This window comes from Austrofundulus limnaeus, unplaced genomic scaffold (assembly GCF_001266775.1).
Source record: "Austrofundulus limnaeus strain Quisiro unplaced genomic scaffold, Austrofundulus_limnaeus-1.0 Scaffold283, whole genome shotgun sequence".
Classification (NCBI taxonomy): domain Eukaryota; kingdom Metazoa; phylum Chordata; class Actinopteri; order Cyprinodontiformes; family Rivulidae; genus Austrofundulus; species Austrofundulus limnaeus.
The window spans coordinates 57,962-61,472 of NW_013952685.1; the positions used below are offsets into that span (position 1 = coordinate 57,962).

The window sequence follows — 3,511 nt, forward strand, 5'->3', positions numbered from 1 at the left end:
GTCCTACAGCTGCCATTGTAATTTCTATCTGTAAAGCTCCTGTGCCAAATGATTGCTATGCCTTCTGGTGCCTGTACAACTTGTAGTTTTTGAAATATTAATGTTTAAACTTTATTCCAAAATTCATATAATGGGAGTCAATGCGGCCTTGTAATGGTCCAATACTGCCCCATGCTGTACTCAACTTGATACTGCTCCATACTTTAATAATATTTCATCTCAATTGTTCTGTGTTTACAATACTAATATGATTGTATTTTGATGTTTTACTATAATATTGTCTTAATACTGCTCTTTTGTAATATATTGCACTTAAGTGTCAATAATTGCATTGGCAAGGTAAACTTTTTCTGTATACATACAATCTAATCCCTGGGATTGTCCTCTGCCACATCTCCTATAGTCTCATGATGAGCACTGTGGGCTTTCATGGGGGAGATCAGGGTTCAAATCCAGCTACTGCAACTTTAACAAAAATCTCTGCAAACTTCATATTGTCACACAATTACCTTAATTACAAACACCTGCWSARYTGACAGGCACAAGCTGGTATAGAAAACACATTTGAACTTGGTCACAGTTCATTCTGCAGGCAAAGCCATGCTGCAATGACATGCTACGTGGGAATGCACACTTGTTTTTACATTGTAAAAACCCATGTCTAGTTGTCTCTGTCGGTGTCCAGCTGATACCTGCAGCTCGTGGTCGTGTTTTTACGGTTGTTCTGGCCTGTTCTCAGACAGGGCAGGGACCTCTGGAGCTCCAGTCGAGCGTCGGGGCAGAGGAAGATGTAAAAGAGGGGGTCCAGTAAAGTGTTGAGGCTGGTCAGGCCGTAGCAAAGCCGATAGACCAGGAAAATGGACTGCTCAAATCCACAGGGCTCGTCGGTGAGCAGCAGAGACACAAACCTGTACCCGCCCACCAGGTGGTAGGGTCCGAAGACCACGATAAAGTTAACCGTGATCACGACCAGGATCCCTACGATTTTGTTGCGCTCGTGGTTCGACAGAGAGGGAGACTGATGAAGGGTCACCCCGATGTGGGCTGAGGTGTAGCTGAGGGAAGGAAGCAGAGGTTTGGATCAGAAACCAGACGACTGTTCAAAAATACTGAATAATTTCACCGCCTTCTGCTGGATGTTCGAATTTTATCCTCGTTTTGGATTGAACAAATTGAACCCAGTCCTAAATGGTTCAGAGGTGCTGAGATTAACTTTAACCAATAATAAAACTGCAAACTTAATTGAAAAAATATTTCAAGAAGATAATTTAGAAAACACTTTAAGGTTCCATTTTTTTTGCAGCATTGTTGTGTTTTGATCAGAAATGTCTCTTTGGCAAATCAAAAGCACAATGTGAACCAACAGTTTAGACAAGTAAATTTAGATAAATGATATATAGTTTATACTTTTCTCGCTTTTTGTAACGATTCTTCATCCTGATTGTGACATCACAAATATTATTTTATTAACCAGACAAATAAAACTTGAGGCTAAATAATAAAAAAAATAACTATCCCTAAATTATTAAGACTAAAATCAGGAAGGACAGTTACGTGTCTGACTTTGACTTTGAATAGATGTTAGCTTAACTCCATGTAAACGCTAGTTTGACTACAAAAACCGTTTAGTTTAACTCTGAGTAGCTGTCAGTTTGAAGAAGCTGTCAGATTTTACTCCAAGTTGCAGTTAGTTTAACTCTAAGTAAATGTTAGTTTGACTCCATGTATCTTTTAGCTTGATTTAGAGTAGCTCTTAGTAAAGAATAAGTAGTTTTAAGCTTGACTCTGAGTAGCTGTTATTTTAAATCTGAGTAGTTTTTAGTATAACTGAACAGCTGTTAGTTTGATGCTGAGTAGGTGTTACCTTGAACTCCAAGTGTCATTTAGTTTAGCTCTGAGTGGTTGTTAGTTTTACACCGGGTAGGTTGACTATATTAGCTTGACTCTGAGTAACTGTTCATTTAACTCTGTTAGTTTAACACTGAGTTTAGTTTAGTTTTATTTATGGTACCCCATTAATCTCTGCCTCAGCAGAGACTATTCTTCCTGGGGACCAACACAGAAAATAAAACACATTATAAACAAAACAACATAATTAAAATAAAAAAGTACATAAAGGTTAAAACAAAACAAAAAAGCCAGCCCAAACCTCAAACAAAGAAACCTCAACATGAAATCTACAATCAAAAAACCACTGACTTAAAACTCCTTCAAAGCACTTAAGGGAAAGAAATCAACACACAAGTTCAAGATAAAACAACCAACCCAAAGCTGTCAAATTCAGTACAACAAAATTACATGGAGAAATATTACATCAAAATTTATTGGCTTAATGGATTCAAGAAGCGTTTTTCATTGAAATAATATTATTTATAATTGATTATTTTTTAAGATCAATTTAAAATTTAAAGTAAATTCCTAAATTTGTTAGTTTCATTGGCAACACATTCCAATAAGAAGCAGCTCTATACAACACAGTATTTGTCAATGCATTTGTTGTTGGAAGAGGTAATGTAAAAGAAACAGAAGCTTGTCTTCTATTGAAATTCATTATTATTGAGTAACTGTTAGTTCAATTCTGAGTAACTGTTAGTTCAACTCTGAGTAACTGTTAGTTTAGCTCTGAGTAACTGTTGGTTCAACTCTGAGTAACTGTTAGTTCAACTCTGAGTAATTGTTAGTTCAACTCTGAGTAACTGTTAGTTTAACTCTGAGTAAGTGTTAGTTCAACTCTGAGTAACTGTTAGTTTAGCTCTGAGTAACTGTTAGTTCAACTCTGGTAACTGTTAGTTCAACACCGAGTAACTGTTAGTTCAAATCTGAGTAACTGTTACTTCAGTTCAACTCTGAGTAACTGTTAGTTTAACTCTGCGTAACTGGTAGTTCAACTCTGAGTAACTGTTATTTTAACTCTGAGTATCTCTTAGTTTAACTCTGAGTAACTGTTAGTTTAGTTCACGTCTGAGTAACTGTTAGTTTAACTCTGAGTAACAGTTATTTTAACTCTGAGTAACTGTTAGTTCAACTCAGAGTAACTGTTAGTGTAACTTTGAGTAATTGTTAGTCTAGTTCATCGCTGAGTATCTGTTAGTTTAGTTCAACTCTGAGTAACTGTTAGTGTAACTTTGAGTTATTGTAAGTCTAGTTCAACTCAGAGTATCAGTTAGTTTAACTCTGCCTAACTGGTAGTTCAACTCTGAGTAACTGTTATTTTAACTCTGAGTATCTCTTAGTTTAACTCTGAGTAACTGTTAGTTTTACTCAGAGTAACTGTTAGTTTAGATCATGTCTGAGTAACTGTTAGTTCAACTCTGAGTAACTGTTAGTGTAACTTTGAGTAATTGTTAGTCTAGTTCATCTCTGAGTATCTGTTAGTTTAGTTCAACTCTGAGTAACTGTTAGTTTAACTCTGAGTAACTGTTAGTTAATCTCTGAATAACTGTTAGTTCAATTCTGAGTATCTGTTAGTTTAACTCTGAGTAAATGTTAGTTCAACTCTGAGTAACTGTTA

At 35.9% G+C, this 3,511-nt stretch overlaps 1 protein-coding gene across 1 annotated transcript in view; it reads right to left on the reverse strand.

Annotated features, from left to right (window-relative positions):
* Positions 1–596: 596 nt before the first annotated feature.
* si:dkey-165a24.9 (psychosine receptor) overlaps positions 597–3,511 on the reverse strand; it is a 5,617-nt gene continuing 2,702 nt past the window's right edge. The window contains exon 2 of the mRNA XM_014021221.1: positions 597–1,055. Within this exon, the coding sequence (XP_013876675.1) occupies positions 662–1,055 (394 nt within the window). The 3' untranslated portion in view covers positions 597–661. The remainder of the gene's footprint in view (positions 1,056–3,511) is intronic.